A 20853-nucleotide genomic window follows, 5' to 3' on the forward strand; every position below is an offset into this window, starting at 1 on the left:
CGCCTCTCCGTGAGTATCTGCCCTGTTTTGGAGAAGATTCTCTCAGAAGGAACTGATGTGGCAACAATACATAGTCTCCCCTCCATCACATCAGTTGCAGTAGGAGAGGTTATACTTGCACGCATGGGGATGGCAGTAGACGTTACAGCAGCTGTTGTTCTGGTATGAGACACACCAGGATCAGTAGATGGTGAGCTGGCTTGCCCTCTCTCCCTCTAACTGCACTGTAGGATGGACAGTTCTTGTATGTCTATGCAGGTTTGTGGTGGAACCTGCTCTTATAGTGACCTTCGTTTTGCAGTGAAGGCACTCTGCTTTCTTGTTCCCAATATCTTTAAACTGCAGCCAGATGCTGCTTCGCTTTCTAGTGTCACTCATAGTTAAACGACACGACAATGCAAGACGCACACACGCTCCTCAGTCCGCTCTGTCTCTCTCTTCACTTGCAGTGGAGTCAAGTGGTGTGTCTGCCCCCGCCCCCTCTCTGTTTACACATCCTTAATTCTCACGTGAATGCCGCATGCTGGTCGCCATGCTGGCCAATCATAACAGACCTCTGTGAAAGTGAAACCTAAGCAGCGAATGGGCAAAAAACTGGGAGCCGGCTCTCACTCGATGCGAGCCGGCTCTTCTGATTCACTACAAAGAGCCGGCTCTCAGAGCCGATGCTTGTGCGCATGACCCATCACTAATCTTCATACTGTACTGTCTTTGGTGGGAACGACGCATATGGCTGAGAAGCAAAATTAGCAACAAAATAACGCAGTCACTGGTAAAAGTGACATCTGACGTTGATCTCGACAGTTTCAGGTAATTTTCGGAAAATATATCCTGAATCTCATTATTCGTATTACATTGAAGTCAAACAGTCTCCAACGTTAGCTACACAGAATGCTTATTTAGCTAGCTAGCTAGCTAGCTAGCTAGACAGAAATACTGAGCTACGAAAGTGAATCAGCTAACTACCGTTATTAGCTAGCTTGCTAACAAGCAAGTGCTGAACATTCTAGTGCCAGTGGAGGCAGTCCAACGTTAGCTAGTAGCTAGCGTACATTAGGCTAGCTAATTTATTCACTGACATTAGCCAGCTTGCTAACGTTTGCTCAATTAATTAAATAAAGGCAACACATTTGCTCGCTAGTTATCATTTCCTGGCACTGTCTCACACTTCTGGCTAATAATTGTTAACGTTAGCTAAGCTAGCTGGACAGCGCCTGTGTTCTGTCAATGCTAACTTACAAATGATATTGATGAATTTAGTCATCTAACTAGTTAACTAGCTAAGTATGTTAACTAACATTTGCTTGATTCAGTTTAAACGTTTTAGCTCGCTAACTAGTTTTGATGTTAACGTCTTTACTCCGCATATCAAAAACAGCTCATGAACATGGCATGCTCTGCTTGCAAGCCAAGTGACTGTGTTCTTCTGCCTGTTAATGTGTGAACATTTCTCAGATCACTAGCCTTAGTATCCAAGGTTTCACTTCATCTATCATTATGAATCCAATAATTTTTCTGAGCTCAAGTTGGCCTAAACCTGAAAGAGTTAGAACTATGAGTTTGGTATGCATGAACTAAGCAGCATTGTCTCATTCTTGCCATTTCAAGTGGGCTTGCAATGTCAGGGTGCCAGAAGTTATTCATGTGTTTTTCTTTTCAGGGATAAACCAGAGTCAAGAAGATGGCTGACACAGAGCAAACAAGTGCCCCTCCTCCCCCTCAATTAGGGACAGTGGTGAGTAATCATGCACTTTTACTTCATCAGATCATAGATTGTACTTGTTAGGCTGGATTTATACTCCACTAGATGTACTCTAGTGTAGAAGCTCTGACTTCACCACACACATTTCGCTGCGTGTCATAGCTTGTAACTTTATGCACGCTCCAGTGACATTTTGTTACCGTGAATGTTTGGTGGAGGATAAACCCAGCCTAAAGTCTAATTTATACCTTGTGCAAGTACGCAACGTAAGGACATAATTAGCTACACTAATTGACTGTCCTGTGTAGTTGCATTGTAAAAACATGCAAATGTGTGCAGCCCCAAATTTGTAGTGCAACGCAAGGCAAACCATTTTTGCGTATGTAATTGTGTCCCTGCATTGCGTCATTGCAGTAAGGTAACATTAGACATTCGTTTTTTTGCTCTCACATTTTGGCTTATTGCATTTCATTTGGATAGTGCTCATTAGCCTTGGGCGATACCCCGGTATATGGTATAAGCGGTATATTTCGAAATACAGACGGGGAGTGCATGCTACGCCACTGCTTATAAGTTAAGTATGACTATAAGAAAACTAAGTTGGGTCAAATAAATAATATCCAGCTCAGGGCTCCAGCTATGCATTTGGTTTGCTAACTTGCTAGCTGAGTGGCTAGATGTCAAGATCAAGCTTCTTGGTTACAGCAGAGACATTCAATCCCCTCTTGGATCAAGATCCCTGTTGCCTAAATTGTTTTTGCCCGCCTTGTGTGCACATTCGGTAATGCCGTATGCCCCGGTATGGTACGAAAACGGTATGAAAATCTGGATTACCGCAACCGTAGTTCTCATACTGATACAATATAGGCCTATGGTTGTGCTTCTACAGTGGACGGTGATTCTACAGTGGATGATTTAGTCTAGTTTTTCCTAATCTTATGAAGTTGAATGTACTCTCTTTTTTCACAGCAATTCATGTTGGCTAACAAACTAGAGACGGCAATGTGGCTCTCGCGGCTCTTCACCGTCTATTGCTCAGTAATGTTCATTCTACCTCTCTTAGGGTAAGGGTCAATGCTCCAATTGTTTGCTTTGTCTATATGTCTATTTAGAAAGCAATACGCTATGATAGGGACTGGTCATTGGGTTTGGTTTTCTACTGCATTGTGCAGTTTGGGTTTTGCATTATTTTTGTTTACTCAGTTCCAGCACCAGGGAAATATTTTTCTGCATGTGCACATAGCAATATAGCAACAATACCTGACAAGGACAACCAATGCAGAACTGCCAAATGAACAGATGTTTTACTAATAACATTATCAAATGTCTGGAATGATCACCTGATGCCACCACATTTACTTTTATAGCATATTCTGGACCAAATTGTTTTTCCACCATTTTTATATACTCCAAAATATATACTGAACAAAAATATAAATGCAACATGTAAAGTGTTGTTTCCATGTTTCATGAGCTGAATCGTCTGAGACCAGCCACCTGGACAGCTGATGAAACTGAGGAGTATTTCTGTCTGTAATAAAGCCCTTTTGTTGGGGAAAAACTCATTCTGATGGCTGTGCCCCTACCCTGTCATGTGAAATCCATAGATTAGGGCCTAATACTTGTATTTCAATTGACTGATTTCCTTATATGAACTGTAACTCAGTAAAATTGTTGGGTTTGTATATTTTTGTTCAGTATAGTTAATCAGTCTGAGTTCCCTCAGAGTAATGCATTTATCTGTTTCTTCTTTACATTTTCCAGACCCGAGGCGGTCGCCAATTTCTATCAGCGTGCGCTGCTGGCCAACGCCCTCACCAGTGCTCTGCGGCTGCACCAGCGGCTCCCCCACTTCCAGCTCAGCAGAGCCTTCCTAACCCAGGCACTCCAAGAGGACAGCTGTCACTACCTGCTGTACTCCCTCATCCTGGTCAACTCTTACCCTATCACAAGTATCCTCTCAACCATACATAAAGGCCTTATCACCATAGCCTGGTCCCAGATCTGTTTATGCTGTATAGCCAACTCCTATGGTCATTGTCATGCCAGGCTAATATCACCATGCCTTGGTTGTTCTGTCATAAGGGTCTCTGATAAAGCTAGAGCATGGTATATCACCACCAGACTGGTTTGGGGAGAATGCCAATTGTGTTGCAGGAAGGTTTTTGTAATGCTTGGGGGTCATGGTTTCAGTTATGCAAACCTACTAAAAACCTATTAACAAGATGGCATTGATTGACAGCACTATTTGATGCTGACCTCAATGTTTATTTTGCATTGTTGTCAATCTTTAATGCTGTTTGCCCCTTAACCGCAGTCTACAGTGAGCATATTCCCAGTCTTCCTGTTCTCGTTGCTTCATGCAACCACCTACACAAAGAAGGTTCTTGATGTAAGTATCTTCTCTTGATTCCAAAACATTTCAACGTTAGTGAAGCCATACAAAGCCAGTTGAGTAAAGCATAGCCAACACTTAAAAGGGTATTTTATAAAATACCCTTTTACTAGTTTTGGCTAGGTAAAATGGTCATTTTGCTCCTCAATTGGACATTTCTGGTTTTAGGGCATTAATGGAAAATGTACAGTGTATAAGGTGCTCTATGTCTCTGCTAGTTTAGTCATGTGGTGCTCCTGATGTGTATAATTCCACTTGTAGGCAATGGGCCCCAATAGCCTGCCCTTCATGAGGAACTTCCTCAACAAGCTCTCGGTCAACCAGCAGAACATCCTGAAGTTCATCGCCTGCAATGAGATCTTCCTCATGCCAGCCACCATATTCATGCTCTTCAGGTATGTGTCTGTTTCTTGGTAAATTTCGCTGCACATTTGAATGGTACCTTAGACTGAAGTCAGATTAGGGTTTTTCCTTCTTAGTCGATGTCTTACTATACCAGTATGCACTGAGATAAGAATTAATCGATTGTCCTCCCCAGTCACTTGATTAATGATTGTTTTTTGTGTTTACAGTGGCCAGGGAAGCTTGCTGCAGCCTTTCATTTACTACAGGTTTATAACTCTCCGCTATACTTCAAGGAGAAACCCATATTGCCGGTAAGTAGCCTCATTTGACTTTTGTGAAGTAATTTTAATATGTAGGATAATTGTACAATACCAAATATGGCGAATTGCATTTTTCTATGTATTTGATGTTGATGAAATCATTTCTCAAACCATCGTTTCCCCCTATCCCGCTAATCTCCCTGTCCACCTGTCCCAGCACCCTGTTCTCAGAGCTGCGGATCCTGCTGGAGCATTTCATCATGAAGCCTGCCTGCCCCCCCTTCTTCAGAAAGATGTGCCTCAACAGTATCGCCTTTATGAGCCGCCTGGCCCCCACCATAGTGTGACCTTACTTCCTGTTCCCACACAACCATAGTTTGTACTGTAAGGGGCGTGGCAGCATTTCAACTCAAGAGGGACTGACAAACAACTTTGAGAGCGAGGAAAAAAACCTTTTTGAATGTTAGTCTGGTCTGTCTTCCTGCGGCGCTGTTCAAATGCTAGAGCGGAGGCTGAGGTTCGGCCTACGACGCACTGAAAACCCCCGATCGTTTTCGATATGGCTTTATGGAACAGCTGAACACTCACTCCCCCCTCCTCCACCCCCTCTTCTCTCTCTCTTTGGGAATAAACACCAGCTGACTATCTGATGTGTTCTACTTATAAGGATTGACCTTATGATGGTTAAATGTCTTTGGTCTGTCCTGTATGATTTATTTATTCATGGGAAATACTTGTTCTTCTTAAAAAAAAAAAAAAAAGACTTCTGAGATTAGATAATTCAATTGTACTATACATAGTTGCAGTCATTTTTGTATAGCTTAATCATATTGTGCTTTTCAAAGGCGAGATGAGATGTCAGTTGCTCTTTTTTTTTACATCCACTAATTCCATTTTATACATTAGTTTTCTTAGCGGCAAGCATTGGTTATGATTTTGTCTTAAAACACGTTTTTACTCTTTGAATTTGAAATGTGATCTATGCCATGTAACTCACTACTTAGAAAATGTGTTGGCAGAGTCCAAAAGGGCCCTGAAATGAAAAAGCAGCATATATGCTGTATTTTGAAGACTTGAATGGTACAAGGACATGTAGTTGTAGGATTTATGCTTGAAATTAATCAGTTTCACTATACCAGCAGTTCCTCAGTCTGTGCACAAAGCACATGTTCTGCAGTAAATGGGAAGGACTAGGCTGGCTTCAAATGCAAGTGTATATTTGCATTTTGAATAGGTTTTCTAATTGAAAATGTCTTTAAATTCACGTTCGATTAAACTGATTTGAGGCTAATACCCCTATAGTTGTCCGATTCAATGCATGCCCGTGTTAAATGTCTTTATTTACTTGTAGAGAAACCATGTTTGTGTAGATCTGGAATAAATTACTCCATTCTCTTAAATGAAAAAAATGACCTTGAATGAGATTTATAACCTCCATATTCACTAATATAAACATGATTTGTATCAAGTAGTATTTTTTTACTCCTTTTTAGAGCATCGGTGATTTTATTGGTTTGGTTTTTATTTGAGGATGGCCACTTTCTACTAACCAGGAAGACAACAATACTGGAACCGCTAAACCATTCAGAATCTACGTTGAATAACACCCGACACCACCATCACCCAATGATATTGAAGCTTCTTCAAATGAACAACGTTGTTCATGGTAACGGGTCCAGTGTGCTCACAGCAGAATTAGATGCTAGCTATCTCGACAACAACCTTAATTTGCTAGCTACTATAATGTCGATAAACTAGCTAACGTTATGGTTTAAGTAATTCAAATAACGATGTGCCAGCTATATAGAATATATTCATATGTCAGTTGTCACCTGCATTCCGACTAGCTACAGTTTTAGCGAGCCAGCTAAATTAACCAACTAGGCTAATCCCTACTACAGAATAATCCCAATCTGACCAAATGCTTTTTGTTTACCTCGCATGTTAGCCAGCTATCTTTATTAGCTAGCTAACGTTGATTTAGATACCTGTAACGCCGTTCTGAAAAAAATGGCTTATAAACTGTTAACGTTACTGGGCAGAAACCTTTTGGATAATTAAGATATAGCTATTAGCTAGCTAGCTAATCAATTGAATTGCACACCAATTTCTGCCGAGAAAACACTCACATCAAGCCAAGGACATCATGGAGATCAACCTCAACCGAGTTGATTATCTACAGGTAACTGAGTTGCATGTATTGCTAGTATAACTAGCTAGATAATTCAACTGGGTAGCTTTTTCCTACATTTTGACCCATGATCATGTCACTAATGTTATGGCTAAACAGTAGCCTAAATTGAGTGGGAAAAAGAGTTGGACAGCTTGTTTTTTTTTGTACTCTGCCAACTTTGATTTCAGTAACTAGATTACTTGTGATACTGACTGACTGGCTGTCACATTCATTAACACAGGTCGGTGTGATATCTCAGAAAACCATGAGGCTCCTCCCTGCCTTGGGACGCAAAGCAACCCAAAAGGTACTGAAATGTGAATGTGCATTATTAGAGGTGACCCATAAATAGACCTTGTGGTTGGTTTTGAATATACGTTTTGAACAATGTCCCAAGCACTCTTGAGTTAGAAATGTCATTTTGTGTGTCTCAGGTTGCGGTTGCTGATCATGATGGCGTGATAACTTGTTTTGGGATGAAAAAAGGAGAAGCTGTGGTAGGTATTGAGTCTTACATATTTAACAACATTGAAATACTAGCCTGGGTGCCAGTTTGTTTTGGGGAGCCTACTCATTCATCACTGTTGGCTAAATCAGAGCCAAACTGGCACCCAGGCTAGCAGAATACAGCCACTTTCAAGGACTTCATATGAATACCTACTGCCGTTGTGCCCAGGAACAAGGCACAGCTTAATCCCTAACTGCACCAGGGAAGCTGCTCTGCAGCTGACCCTGTGCTGTTCGGTGGGATGGGTACTGTGTCCTCAAAAATACAAGTTTCCTTTCTCATTGTGTAATGAATAAATAAAGTTTCATTCCATGAATGTTGATTGTAGCTATCTTTTCCAGCCTGTGTTCAAGACCTTGCCAGGGCAGAAGATAACCAGACTGGACCTTGGTGGGGCTCTTGGAACCCCACAGGAGAAGATCTTTGTGTGTGCTGGCTCAGAAGTGAAGGGATACACCAAGAAAGGCAAACAGTTCCTGTCCTTTGAGGCCAACCTTACAGAAAGCATCAATGCGATGTGAGTTTTAACTTTTTGATGTGAATTATAGGTTACCTTGCCTCGGTTCCAGGCCTTCTACACATGTTTGTCAACAGTGATGAACGAGACTTGGGAGTATGGTTTTGCGAGAGTATAGGCTAGCTTTTATTATTAAAGACACTTGGAGCGTTCTTTATTTGGTTTATAAATAAGGGGAATTGTGGGTTTGTTTTTGTGCCTACAATGTGTTTTTCAGGCACGTTTCAGGAGCAGACCTTTTTGTGTGTGCGAGTTACATCTACAACCACTACTGTGACTGCAAGGATCAAGACTACTACCTGTCTGGAGACAAAATTAATGACATTGTGTGCTTGCCTGCTGAGAACTTGGGCCGCATTGTCCCTGTGTTGGCATGTCAAGACCGAGTTCTCAGAGTGTTGCAGGTGAATGGGTGAATGGAAATTGTGTATGAGTACTGCAGTATGAGTATATAAGTACTTCAATGAGTACTTACATTTACATTTACATTTTAGTCATTTAGCAGACGCTCTTATCCAGAGCGACTTACAGAGTACTTCAGTGAGTTTGTGTTTTCTTGCCCATAGGGATCTGAGCTTGTGTATGATATTGAAGTCCCTGGTCCTCCCTCAGTTTTGGAGCTGTACAATAGAGATGGAGGCAAGTATAAAATCCTTATACTGAACTCAAATTTCAATTTCACACATCCCTGTACTTACAGCAAACTGGTCTACTTCTACCCCACCGTCTGCTTTAGGGACTAATGGCGAAGACATTCTCTATGGAACTGTGGATGGCAAACTGGGACTGATTAGGATAACTGATTCCTCTTCCTCTTCCAAATGGGAGATTGATAATGAGAAAAAGAAAGGAGGTACGATATTGTTAAAGAAGATGTAAACTAGTATATGTTTCATCTGTCAGAGACTCAGAGTATCTATGCACTGAAACACAATTAGCACACTTATTAACATTGTATGTTATAAGAATGTTATTAACATTGACTTATCATGTTGGGCATCACTCAATCATATAGCATCATTCCATTCATTGAGCTTATTCCCATTTTCTTCTTTTATGGTTGTTTCTACTAGGTGTTTTGTGCATCGACACATATGATATCCTGGGTGACGGGGTGAAAGACATCCTTGTTGGCAGGGACGATGGGACAGTGGAGGTCTATGGGTTTGACAGCTCCAATGAGCCCTCATTGCGCTTTGAGCATGTAAGTCCACAAATCATATTTTTATATGCTATATCCTACTGGCCCTGTGCATATCATCTGCAATTCAGGGGGAAAATTGACACTTTATTTTAATTCAAAGTTGAAAGAAATGTCTTTATGTTGTAAAATGCGGTGAAATAACAAACTTTCTATCCTAAAGTTGAGAGAATATTGTAGAAATCCATGTCTTTGGGATACTAACTTGTCCACCAGGTGTTATTGGAGAGCGTCACCTCTATCCAGGGTGGCTGTGTTGGGAAGGAGTCTTATGACGAGGTTCTGACAGCCACATACACAGGTGAGCTATCAACGAAAGAAAGGATTTGTTTTATGCACAAGAGCTATGGAAAAAAGAACCACTAGAGAGAGAAAAAACGAATGTCCGCTGACTGTTTGCTGCTCACAATGCTCTATAGGAGATACAGATACAATGTTGTGAGCGACTTGAAATAATATGTATGTGTCCAGGGTGGGTGACAGGGCTGACCACAGAGCCCCAGCAGGCTGAGGCAGGCGCTGGAGAGGAAGTCAAGATGAGTCGAGAGACCCAGAGCAAAGTGGCAGCTCTCAGGTATACTTGTGGACAGTTGTTGTTGTCACCTGCATTTGCAATATATATCAATGGAACTTTGTAAGCAAAACTCAGTGTTGGCAAGGTTAATTCAACAGCCAAAGTGAAGTCCTGTGTGTAGCAAAACATTTGTTAGCTAACTTAAATATGAGGACAGATACTGTCTGTTGTTATTGTTACAATTCTCCCAGTATGAACCCACAGCACATGTCCCCCTCAGGGAAGAGCTAGACCAACTGCAGATAAAGGTCGTTCAGGGCCGTGAGAAGTACCAGCAGACCTCCCAGTCTAGTACGGCGGTCTCCGCCATGCCCGTGTTCAGCGTCAACGACAAGTTCACCCTGTGTCAGGACGACGCCAGCTACAGCCTCACCCTGGAAGTGCAGACGGCCATCGACAATCTGCTGCTGCAGGTGAAACAAATTGACTTGACTCTGTATTTATGTTGTGTATTGAACCCGAAAGAGAGGTTTGAAAGTTTCTTTGCATGAGAGAGATCTGCTAATTATACAGTACGACTATTTGATGACTTGTGGATTTTTATGTCATGGATTGTAATGTTAGTATTGTTTTCTTTACAGAGTGATGTACCAATTGATCTGCTGGATGTCGACAAGAACTCTGCTGTCGTGAGTTTCAGCGAATGTGATTCAGAGGTGAGATGTCCTAGTACAGAGAGCATACAAATACTACAAGTGAATGCTTTAGACTCCTCAAAGCACTAATTATGCTATCTGTTCCCGCAGCCAAAAGGCAATTTTCTCCTCGTTACGTACAGATGCCAAGCAAATACTACACGGCTTGAGCTGAAGGTGAGAGTTTTTTTTAAGAGTATGTTTTAAAGTCAGTTCTTACAGATTTTAGCCCAATAACTATTAATTTAGATTTGTACTAATGGCAATTAATAAAAACATGTAAATTGAAACCATTAGAAGTACCACTCTCCCAGTTCCTTCCCAGTCCCACCTGCCTCTGCAATGCGGAGGGGAACACTGCTGTGTGTTCTCATGACTTGTGTCACAGCATCTTCTCCCTTCTCCAGGTGAGGTCCATTGAGGGCCAATATGGCACCCTGCAGGCCTACATCACCCCACGCCTGCAGCCCAAGACCTGCCAGGTACGCCAGTACCTTATCAAACCCCTGTCCCTTCACCAGAGAACTCACACCATTGAACAGGACAGGTAAGGAGAAGGATAAAGCACTAGTATCAAATAAAATAAATGTTTATTGGTCACATGCACCAAATACAACAGGTGTAGACTTTACAGTGAAATGCTTACTTACGAGCCCATTCCCAACAATGCAGAGTTAAGAAGTAAGACAAATATTTGCTAATAAAAAGGAAATAGTAACACGATAAAAACAATAATGAGGCTATATACAGGAAGTACCAGTACTGAGTCAATGTGCAGGGGTACGAGGTAGTTGACGTAATTGAGGTAATACAGTATGTACATGTGGGTAGGGGTAAAAGAGACTAGGCAATCAGGATATATAATAAACAGAGTAGCATCAGCGTATGCGAAGTGTGAAAGTGTGTCTGTGCGTGTGTGTGTGCGCGTGTGTTGGAGTGTCAGAGTAGTATGTGTGAGTGTGTGGGTAGAGTCAAGTGAGTGCATAGAGCCAGTGCAAGGGAGTCAGTACAAAACAATTAAGATGAATTAATAAATAATAAAGCGGGTCAATGTAAATAGTCCGGGTGGCCATTTGATTAACTGTTCAGCAGTCTTATGGCTTGGGGGTAGAAGCTGTTCAGGTGCCTTTTTACAAAGACTTTGTTGTGCCAAATTTGGTCAGTCTGCCAAAACCTATCTGGGCTGTGCGGCAATGTGATTCCTTTGGCCTGTTAATAACACTTTGCTTTGAGGACAACTTAAATGAACTAACAATAACTAACATGAACTAACATTTAAAACAGACTTAATGGATGCTAGACAGCTATAAAAGAAAAAAAAGAATTGACCCCCTAGGCACGTACACACACACATGCACCCCGAGGGGTTGTGGCAAATTGTCAGTCTGGAGCAGACTTGTCTTGCTCAAGGGCACAACAGCAGTAGATGGTTCCCAGGGTACTGATCATATCTGAGAGAGCAGTCAGCAACCTCCCAGCCACTGGTGCCGGAAGTTGAGTAAGACTATATGGTCCTATATGGTAATAGTCTACAGAAAGAAAGACAGTGTTTGACTCAATCTCACTCTTTTTCTGTCTTCTTTCATTATCTCCCATTTTCTCTCCATCCCCCCCAAACAGACCCATGAACACTTTGAGTCTAGTTGGCCAATTCAGCTTTGCAGAGATCCACTCCTGGGTCCTCTTCTGCTTGCCAGAGGTCCCAGAGAAGACTCCAGCAGGGGAGAATATCACCTTCTACTTCCAGAACACTTTCCTTGGCACGCAGCTGGAAGCTACATACTGGTTAGGAATTAAATTAATTCAATACAACTTAATTTATCCCCTTAGGGATATGCGTCAATCAGAGTGCTTGGTTTAGTTTTCCCAGTAATTGTAACCAATGGAATAATCCCAAAAGTGCAAACTAAAGCTTGAAATCAAGCACACCTCTCATACTTTTTGCCATTGTACTTTAGGGAGAATGAATTAAGACTGTACATTCAATATGGGTTTTCTTCTCCCCCCTTTGTCATTTTAGTAAAGGGGAAGGCCACTTCAAGTCTGACAACATTTCCACCATCTCCATACTGAAGGATGTCCTCTCCAAAGAAGCCACCAAAAGAAAAAACAATCTCAACATTTCTTATGGTAGGTCTTTAGCTAGTTACATTATTATCTGTTTTTAGGCTACTAGTTAGAGTTATTGACGATGGAGTGAAACAGTTATGTCTGTTCATGAAATAAAAAACATATTATCTTTATCTTGTCTCTATCCAGGCCAATATAGACAATCTCACAATTGTATTTGCGGCTCTAATTTCCAGATATCAATGACGATTCAGTGGGCCACACACTCAAGATGATTCATCCGAAGCTTGAGTATCAGCTGCTATTGGCCAAAAAGGTTCAGCTGATTGATGCATTAAAAGTAAGTACCAGTGTTGCAAACAGTGATTTGAGAAAAATGAAACTAGTTTAATATTGCAACTCTTGCTCACATATCGCTGTGTGTGTATGCTGTGTGTGTTTGGTAGGAGCTTCAGGTTCACGAGGGGAATGCTGACTTCCTCATTCCAGAATATCGTAACATTCTAGATGAGTCTGCCTATCTGCTAGAGGAATACAAGAAACAACCAGCTCACCTGGAAAGACTTTATGGTATCTCAATGTATAGTTATTGCTCTAACATTCTCATTTCACTAGAATTAAAAACAAATTAAATGTTCAGCGATCACAGTAGCCTAGCTTGCCAGGGATCCTTATCTCCTGGTGCAAAACGAATTTGACAGTATAGTTATGCAAAACTACCATGACAGTAACCTGTGTGTGTGTGTGTGTGTGTTTTTCCGTTTCCCCAGGTATGATAACGGACCTCTTCATCGACAAATTCAAATTCAAAGGACAGAATGTGAAGACAAAGGTGTCATTGCTGCTGGAAGTTCTGGATAACTACGATTTGGATTCTTTGATGAATTTCTTCAATGAGGCATAATATCAAACTTGAGCAAAGAGGATGCAAACTTTGACACTCCATTTGTAATAGCTTTTGTTTTGTTTAGAGTATAGAGTTTACTTTCCAGCTTTATGTTTGTTTTGTGTAAGATACTAGAATTATGTTACATAATCTGAATTCTTTATTATTCTATACTATTCTACTGTATCTTAGTCCATGCCGCTCTGACATCGCTCGTCCATATATGTATATATTCTTAATTCATTCCTTACTTAGATTTGTGTGTATTGGGTATATGTTGTGAAATTATTAGATATTACTTGTTAGATAGTACTGCACTGTCGGAGCTAGAAGCACAAGCATTTCGCTACACCCGCAATAACATCTGCTAAACACGTGTGTGACAAATAAAATTTGATTTGATGTCTAAACCCATATTTTGTTGGCCTAGCTATATACAATACCAGTCAAAAGTTTGGACACACCTACTCATTCAAGGGTTTTTCTTTATTTTGACTTTTCTACATTGTAGAATAATAGTGAAGACATCAAAACTATGAAATAACACATGGAATCATTTAGTAATCAAAAAAGTGTTAAACAAATCAAAATATATTTTATATTTGAGATTCTTCAAATAGCCACCCTTTGCCTTGATGACAGCTTTGCACACTCTTGGCATTCTCTCAACCAGCTTCACCTGGAATGCTTTTCCAATAGTCTTGAGGGAGTCCCCACATATGATGAGCACTTGTTGGCTGCTTTTCCTTCACTCTGCGGTCGGACTCATCCCAAACCATCTAAATTGGGTTGAGGTCGGGGGATTGTGGAGGCCAGGTCATCTGATGCAGCACTCCATCACTCTCGTTCTTGGTAAAATAGCCCTTACACAGCCTGGAGGTGTGTTGTGTCATTGTCCTGTTGAAAAACTAATTATACTCCCACTAAGCCCAAACCAGATGGGATGGCGTATCGCTGCAGAATGCTGTGGTAGCCATGCTGGTTAAGTGAATTCTAAATAAATCACAGAACGTGTCAGCAGCAAAGCACCCCCACACCATAACACCTCCTCCTCCACGCTTTACGGTGGGAAATACACATGCGGAGATAATCCGTTCACCCACACCGCGCCTCACAAAGACACGGCAGTTGAAACCAAAAATCTCCAATTTGACCAAAGGACAAATTTCCACCGGTCTAATGTCCGTTGCTCGTGTTTCTTGGCCCAAGCAAGTCTCTTCTTCTTATTGGTGTCCTTTAGTAGTGTTTTTTTGCAGCAATTCGACCATGAAGGCCTGATTCACACAGTCTCCTCTGAGCAGTTGATGTTGAGATGTGTCTGTTACTTTAACTCTGTGAAGCATTTATTTGGGTTGCAATTTCTGAAGCTGGTAACTCTAATGAACTTATCCTCTGCAGAAGAGGTAACTCTGGGTCTTCCATTCCTGTGGCGGTCCTCATGAGAGCCAGTTTCATCATAGCGCTTGATGGTTTTTACGACTGCACTTGAAGAAACTTTCAAAGTTCTTGAAATGTTCCGTATTGACTGACCTTCAAGTCTTAAAGTAATGATGGACTGTCATTTCTCTTTGCTTATTTGAGCTGTTCTTGCCATAATATGGACTTGGTCTTTTACCAAATAGGGCTATCTTCTGTATACCCACCCTACCTTGTTACAACACAACTGATTGGCTCAAATGCATTAAGAAGGAACGAAATTCCACAAATTACCTTTTAAGAATGCACACCTGTTAATTGAAATGCATTCTAGGTGACTACCTCATGAAGCTGGTTGAGAGAATGCCAAGACTGTGCAAAGCTGTCATTAAGGGTGGCTATTTGAAGAATCTCAAATATAAAATATATTTTGATTTGTTTAACACTTTTTTGGTACCTACATGATTCCATATGTGTTATTTCATAGTTTTTATGTCTTCACTATTTTTCTATAATGAAAAAAATAGTAAAAATAAAGAAAAACCCTTGAATGAGTAGGTGTGTCCAAACTTTTGACTGGTAGTGTATATTCAGTTATATGTTCTGTTTTATAGGTTGGCACTTGAAAATATCATCCTTCATGTTTGGCAGTTATATTTCTATTGAAGTATATAGACTAGAGTATTTAAATACACAAATACATTTATTTATTTTTTGTCATGGGGTGGGGTTGTCTCTGTGTATAACATAAGTGAGTGTAACAAGACTTTGAGATGCTCTCAGATAGATCATAAATGTACGATATTATATTAATTAAAATTATGAAAAAAGTACCTTGTCAGTTTGTCCCGCCTTAGCTGACAACAAACCTGACACTCCGACGAAATCGCAACGGCCTGCGTATTCGCGGACACATTAAATCTGAGTTGTATCAGCCGCCGTAGATGCGTGACGTAGAGATTGGCCGTTTCGCCTTCGGTTGTGATTGGCCGTTTCAATAGTCGCGGGCTACTTGAACTGAGAACAAGCAAAATTTCTGCATGAATATATATTTTGAGAGGACAAGGGACTGTATGTAGATAAAGGTTGCGCGATAGTTAGCTACATTTATTGAATTTAGTCAAACAGCATGTCGCGCTAATGTCGGTTTTCATGCAGAAGATGATTTTTTTTGCATCCACGTTAAAAATAGGGTTTTAAATTTGCAGCTCCGACTTACGTTGTTGCCATCTCAACACCACCGACGTGTGTGTGATAACTTATGCTACTGTACTAGCTAGCTTGCTAACAGAGGTAGTCTCTTTGTACTATCTAATACAATTTGTAAGTCACAGTTTTTATTCGGTACGGTATTTCTTTACCGTCAAGGTTTTATTTTTGTTTGTAACAAAGTGCACGTTTCTGCAGTGACTTGTTTGGTGAACCAGAAACTGAGGATAACATGTCAGGATCAAACCAAGGACAAGGAATCGCGGTTGATGTTCCACTGCCAGAATACCAAAACCAAGAAAATATGCTGTCCAGACTGAGGGGTCCAATTAAAAACCGGGTGGACAACCAGGAGAACATTGTCCCCAAAGCACCACAGAGAACTGTTCTGGGAGGTTTGCAAAACAACCAATGCAGCAAACTTCAAACTCGCGGCACAAAACAGGTTGTTAACTTCTAGCTAGCTTTTCTAACTAGCCACAACCAGCGAACACTATACAAACACAGACTTGTTGCCTAGCTAGCATAACTGGCATGTAAATTGAGCTTGGTGGCTAGCTTACTTACTACCTAAAATTTGATCATCTTAAGAAAACACGGTCATAAATATAGGTTATAGTTTGACGACCAATAACAGTATATTTAATTTAAAATTACAACGTTTTGTCAAGTAATGTGTTAATGTCCGCTAACTAGCTAGGTACCCTCCAAAGTAGTCCGCCATTTTATGCTGTCAATGTCTTGTGTTAAACATTGGGATGGCTAACTTGCGTTTTCAAACATTTCTTCCTATATTATTAATTAATTAGCATTAAATGACTAGGTGGAACTAACTCATTGTCGAAACCATGGGTACTGAAATATTTGTCTGATCTTTAAAACTGTCATTTCAGGTGCTGTCCTGCAAAAGTGAAAATGAAGTACCTAAAAGTTATGCAGAGAAGCTGGGCACCAAGCAGCCAGCTTTTCAGATTCACCTGGATGAGCCAGATGCTGCCTTCTCCAGGAAAAGGGTGTCCCTCAAAGCCAAGCCCTCCACAGAGATTTCCCCCCTAAAACTGAACCCAACAGTTACATGTCTCAGGCAGCCTCTCGCCTCTCTTGACATACCTGTGACATGTTTGTCAAACATGGATGGCAGTTTTGGTGGTGAGTATTTGAGTAATAATCCACATAGCTTTTTTTTTTTAACACTTTTAAAACCCTGTGGAGAACTGGTATTTTCTCTGGATTAAAAAGTCACATTTTCCTCTATATAGATTGTCCCATGGATATGTCAGTTATTGAAGGTGAAGAGAAGCCAGTGGACATGAACGCAGCAACAGAGTATGCTTCAGAAATACATGCGTATCTTAGGGAAATGGAGGTGAGCAAACTGATGTGTGCTATTCATTGTTCAGTTGTCACACAAATCACTGAACAATAACTACAGTTTTTCCATTTGTGCTCTTGTCCCAAGGTTAAGTCCAGACCAAAAGCAGGCTACATGAAAAAGCAGCCAGATATCACCTACAGCATGCGAGCTATCCTTGTTGACTGGCTGGTGGAGGTTGGTGAGGAGTACAAGCTCCAGAACGAGACTCTATACCTTGCTGTGAACTACATCGACCGTTTCCTGTCTTCCATGTCAGTCCTGCGGGGGAAGCTGCAGTTGGTCGGAACCGCTGCCATGCTGTTGGCCTCGTAAGTGTTGTCGACCCCCACAGCATCACCTTGTGTGCAGAGTAAACCAAGTCTGTGCTATGTTGTGTAGAGCCCACTGTATTAGGTGTCTGTCCCAAATTAATAGAAAAGATTGGCACCAACATCTGACTAACTTTAATTGGTGGGAACTATCCCTTTAAATGAAAGTAAACCCTAGAGATGAAGTACTCCTTTAATTGATAGTGTCAATCTAAGCAATGTGTGCTTTGATCACTCACTGGTTTTTCTTCAAATGCAGGAAATTCGAAGAGATCTACCCCCCGGAGGTGGCAGAGTTTGTTTACATCACGGACGACACCTACACCAAAAAGCAAGTGTTGCGGATGGAGCATCTGGTGCTGAAAGTGCTCTCCTTTGATCTGGCCTCTCCCACCATCAACCAGTTTCTCACCCAGTACTTTCTCACCCAGCCTGTCAGCAACAAGGTGGAGAGCTTGTCAATGGTGAGTAGTGTACACATTGTAGTGGTGTTCACATCTTGTAATTTTAAAGTCCTACTCCAGTCTGTTTCACTTCATTTAACACCCGATTTACTTAAATCTCAATAGGTGGTCCAGGTATCATGAAATGGCACAAGTGGGAGGGTGGGCCTTAACTCTTTTGTTCTCTATTCCTCAAGCAAGGGGGAGGCTGATCACATCAGACTAACTCCTTGAATGCCATACTCCTTGAAGTTTACAGTTGTCTAAACACTTTTGTGCAGCATTTTGTACTGTTTAGTGTGTACTTTAATCTATTTATACTTGGGATATCACTTTTCACAAAAATCACTGGAGTGTCTAAGTTGAAATACTTTTTTTTATAGATATTTGGTGAGTTCTTTCTTACAAATGTTGTCTTTGTTTCCTTAGTTCCTAGGGGAGCTCAGTCTAGTAGACTCTGACCCATTCCTAAAGTACCTCCCCTCTCAGACCGCTGCTGCTGCCTTTATTTTGGCAAACCACACTATAACAGGAGGCTCATGGGTAAGTTTGCAATGCTGCTGTAAGTGTTGTAGCAGGGTAGGAGTTTCATGGCCCTCTGGTTCGGCCTTGATGCTCCACTCAAAATAAAGCATCTTAAACAGGTCTTTGCCTCAGAGCGGTAGGCTAGGATTTGGTAGCTGGTGCTAACAGGAATTCTCTCCCTACGGTGTATGTGCCACTGGCTCACACTGTCTGTTGGGCTACTCGGGGAGAGAAACAATCAACACATTTTGGTGTGTCATGAACCTCTCCTCATGTAAATATGCAAGTCTTCACAGTAATAATCAGGCTTTTTTTTGTCTCACTTGCTGCCCAAACATTCATATATTGATGGTAACTCACCTAGCTTATCACAACTCGGAGTAAACTTTGTGAAACCGAGATTTACAACTGCTAATGGCCTTGGTGCACTAGCCAATTAGTTGTCACTGAAGGGCAAGTGGCCTTGTCTTATTAAATTCTGTACCTAAACTTGGCACAAACAATGTTATTTCCACCTCACTAAAGTCAGTGCCATATTAAGTCTGCTTTTGTAAGATGTGTTTGAAAAGTAGTCTATTCCCCAGTTGACAGGTTTGCTTACTGACATGGGGAATACAGTGAATCTCTTCCCCAATATTTTCAATTCCCAGGCTCATCCCTGACAAGCAATCTCTTGATTGCATTTGATCTTCAGGGGGTACCATGCAGTGTTTTATTTTCCACACTTTAAAGTTTAAACCGAACATTGTCCTTATACAACTGTAGCACGAGATAGGCAGCAAACCTATGTTCAATTGCGGCCTTTTATTCACCAACAATAATTTTTCCTCAACGCAGATCTTTTGTCACCTGAAATCTTTGCCCTAAATTAGAATGAACCGGTTTGCAGTGACTATTTGAGTTTTGTGCATTTTTCTGACTGTTTAATTTGTTTTATTTCAGTCCAAGTCTCTGGCGGAGGTGACAGGCAACTCTTTAGAAGACCTGATGCCATGCATAGAGGATCTGTACCAAATGTACCTCAATGCTGCTACTCATGCGCAGCAGTCAGTGAGGGAGAAGTACAAGGGCGCAAAGTAAGTGGACCATACAGATGGATTTATTTTCGTCATGTTGGCATATTTCCCTAATGTATACATGCCATTGGTATCCATCCATTTGCAATTCTAATCTAAAATAGCCAGTAAGCTTACACACATGGCTATTTTATTTTTTGTTCTAGGATACTACTTGTTCATATTGTAATTTTATAGATTTCTATTAGCTTGAACATGAATGGTGGGTCTGAATGAAAGCTTGTTTATTTATACCATATTGTTTCTCTCTAGGTACGAAGAGGTCTCTCTCATCGAGCCCCCCACGAAACTGTCATTGAAATGATTTTATATTTTTTGTGCTCGCCAATGCCAAACTGTATTTCCCTTTGCATATTTATATTTTTACTGCGTTTCACATATTGCCAGAATTTCAATAACTTAACTCTGCTCGGCTGCGGTCTAGGGCATGTGGACAACATTTAAAAAAAAATTGTAATGTGCATTTTATATGTACGATCCTGTAGGATAAGGATTGTCTTTTTTATGCTTGACGCAGCCCTGAGCTTTAATGTAGTTAATCAAGCAATGTCATGTTTGACTTTGTCTTACTAGACAAATGTTTTTAACTGCTAAAAAGCTGTAAAGATGAGTCTTTCACTGTCTGCATTCTTGTAATAAAACCGCAGCTTATTTCCCCTCTTCAACTAATAGACACTTGTGAATATTTCCTGACATCTCTGACTAACCATGGTTGGGTTTTCTATGACAACTTTATTTTATATGGATGTGGTTGAATTGTTATTTTTATAGTACAAATGTATTCTGGTTAATGGTATTCTAGGAGAAGTTGGACGCATAAGTCTAGGTAGTTTGGCTCGACATTCTGCGGAACAGTGTCTGCCTTTTTTTTTTTTTTTTTTAATTTTTATCACTTGCCTTGTGCAAAGGTATGTGTTTTATTGGTTATCAATCAAGGCATCATTCGCTCTGTAAAATGTCTCGTAAATAAATTCCATTCCCACAGACCCTACGTTATTAATCCTTCCTGTTTTAAATTTCTTAGTGTATTGAACTTTCAGAAATGTAGTATAAAGTAGTAGCCCAATGTAAGATGGGTTTATAATTTGAAGTGAGTTTCAAATGAATTTGTGGGTGGCATCAGTGAAATGTCAGTATGCCATGTCTTGTGGCCTCTTCGTGGCAGCAGTGAAATATCAGTATGCCATGTCTTGTTGTGGCCTCTTGGTGGCAGCAGTGAAATATCAGTATGCCTT

At 40.9% G+C, this 20853-nt stretch overlaps 3 protein-coding genes across 3 annotated transcripts; all 3 read left to right on the forward strand.

The window, feature by feature from the left end:
* Positions 1-217: 217 nt before the first annotated feature.
* LOC121540514 (transmembrane protein 33) lies at positions 218-5995 on the forward strand. Its single transcript, XM_041849448.2, has 8 exons — positions 218-810; positions 1661-1735; positions 2672-2766; positions 3467-3654; positions 4027-4094; positions 4359-4492; positions 4670-4753; positions 4920-5995. The coding sequence occupies exons 2-8, from the start codon at positions 1682-1684 to the stop codon at positions 5047-5049; spliced, it is 753 nt and encodes a 250-aa protein (XP_041705382.1). The 5' UTR covers positions 218-810; positions 1661-1681; the 3' UTR covers positions 5050-5995.
* A 352-nt stretch (positions 5996-6347) lies between these two features.
* Positions 6348-13505, forward strand: bbs7 (Bardet-Biedl syndrome 7). Its single transcript, XM_041849462.2, has 19 exons — positions 6348-6884; positions 7117-7182; positions 7310-7372; positions 7725-7900; positions 8118-8304; positions 8467-8539; positions 8637-8753; positions 8974-9104; positions 9318-9402; positions 9573-9675; positions 9896-10088; positions 10257-10331; positions 10422-10487; positions 10718-10857; positions 11931-12095; positions 12331-12440; positions 12617-12720; positions 12827-12950; positions 13151-13505. The coding sequence occupies exons 1-19, from the start codon at positions 6849-6851 to the stop codon at positions 13282-13284; spliced, it is 2148 nt and encodes a 715-aa protein (XP_041705396.1). The 5' UTR covers positions 6348-6848; the 3' UTR covers positions 13285-13505.
* Positions 13506-15694: 2189 nt separating this feature from the next.
* Positions 15695-20605, forward strand: LOC121540531 (cyclin-A2). Its single transcript, XM_041849474.2, has 9 exons — positions 15695-15975; positions 16090-16336; positions 16785-17040; positions 17151-17257; positions 17351-17574; positions 17834-18038; positions 18447-18560; positions 19485-19618; positions 19871-20605. The coding sequence occupies exons 2-9, from the start codon at positions 16124-16126 to the stop codon at positions 19920-19922; spliced, it is 1305 nt and encodes a 434-aa protein (XP_041705408.1). The 5' UTR covers positions 15695-15975; positions 16090-16123; the 3' UTR covers positions 19923-20605.
* Positions 20606-20853: the final 248 nt, after the last annotated feature.

The sequence above is a fragment of the Coregonus clupeaformis genome, chromosome 3 (assembly GCF_020615455.1).
Source record: "Coregonus clupeaformis isolate EN_2021a chromosome 3, ASM2061545v1, whole genome shotgun sequence".
NCBI classification, from domain to species: domain Eukaryota; kingdom Metazoa; phylum Chordata; class Actinopteri; order Salmoniformes; family Salmonidae; genus Coregonus; species Coregonus clupeaformis.